Source organism: Notothenia coriiceps, unplaced genomic scaffold, assembly GCF_000735185.1.
Source record: "Notothenia coriiceps isolate Sejong01 unplaced genomic scaffold, NC01 NC01_scaffold00037244, whole genome shotgun sequence".
In the NCBI taxonomy this organism is placed as follows: domain Eukaryota; kingdom Metazoa; phylum Chordata; class Actinopteri; order Perciformes; family Nototheniidae; genus Notothenia; species Notothenia coriiceps.
The window spans coordinates 17,381,044-17,381,989 of record NW_011369945.1 but is presented as its reverse complement, the minus strand read 5'-3'; the positions used below and the strand labels follow the sequence as shown (position 1 = coordinate 17,381,989).

The window sequence follows — 946 nt, the reverse complement described above, 5'->3', positions numbered from 1 at the left end:
AACATAAAGGACACCCTACTTCCTGCACTAAACAACATTGTGAAGTGCAGAAAAGAGAACCGACTGTCAGTTAGACCTTGCGGGTTGTGAAGTATGGATTAGGAGTGAAGTATGGATTTACTTTCCCATGTAAAGAACAACACCACCAGGTAGCCGGTAGTTTCTAGCTTCCCCACCGCCCTGAAACGCCTTCAATGAAGCTTAGCGTAAATTCTTTCAGGAAGACTGGTATACTTCAGTCCGCAGCTGCTTCTAATCAGCTCATCACGGGCGTTCTCTTAAACCTATTACATTCACCTCATTCTCCAGCAGCCAATCACCGTGCTGCAGCCAAACTTTAAAGTGGTTCTCCTCTCTCCTGCAGTCAGCTGTGATTTCAGGTCGTCATGCTGCCGCCATACCAGTTCCAGATCCTCGTAGCAGATATCAAGTCTCGTCCAGCCCTCGCAGCACCATTCAAAACCCAAGCGTGCAGTTAAACCGGGTCACCATAAAGCTCTGATGCTCAATAACGTCCATGCGCAGCCAGCGCGGCTCTGGAAAATAATGGGGAAAAGATACGATAAGATCATCTCTAAGCCTTAGCAAACCTCTCAAGAGCGAGAGGAGAAGACCTCCATCGGCAGAAACACGGGTACAGTCCGGCCGTCTCGGTAGGGGTGGGCGATATTGAAAAATATATTATCACGATATTTTTCATGTCGGTTATTATGGTTATTTTTCAAGGTAACAGAAACTAAAACAAAAAGGAGTAACAGACCAAAATAGCATTTCAAGCTGGTTTTATTTCTCAAATGAATCCCTGAATGAACAATTCAACATTTTGATATGGCTTCAAGGCACAGTTTCTCAGTATAAAAATGAACTTTCTGAGGTAGCAATAGCAGTGAACATCAATAAACATGAAAAGGAGGGTAAAACATAACTAAAACATAAAACATCAATG

General features: G+C 43.6%; 1 protein-coding gene across 1 annotated transcript in view; it reads right to left on the bottom strand.

The window, feature by feature from the left end:
• Positions 1-456: 456 nt before the first annotated feature.
• Positions 457-946, bottom strand: part of LOC104965369 (serine incorporator 4-like) — a 5,754-nt gene continuing 5,264 nt past the window's right edge. The window contains exon 3 of the mRNA XM_010794325.1: positions 457-536. Within this exon, the coding sequence (XP_010792627.1) occupies positions 457-536 (80 nt within the window). The remainder of the gene's footprint in view (positions 537-946) is intronic.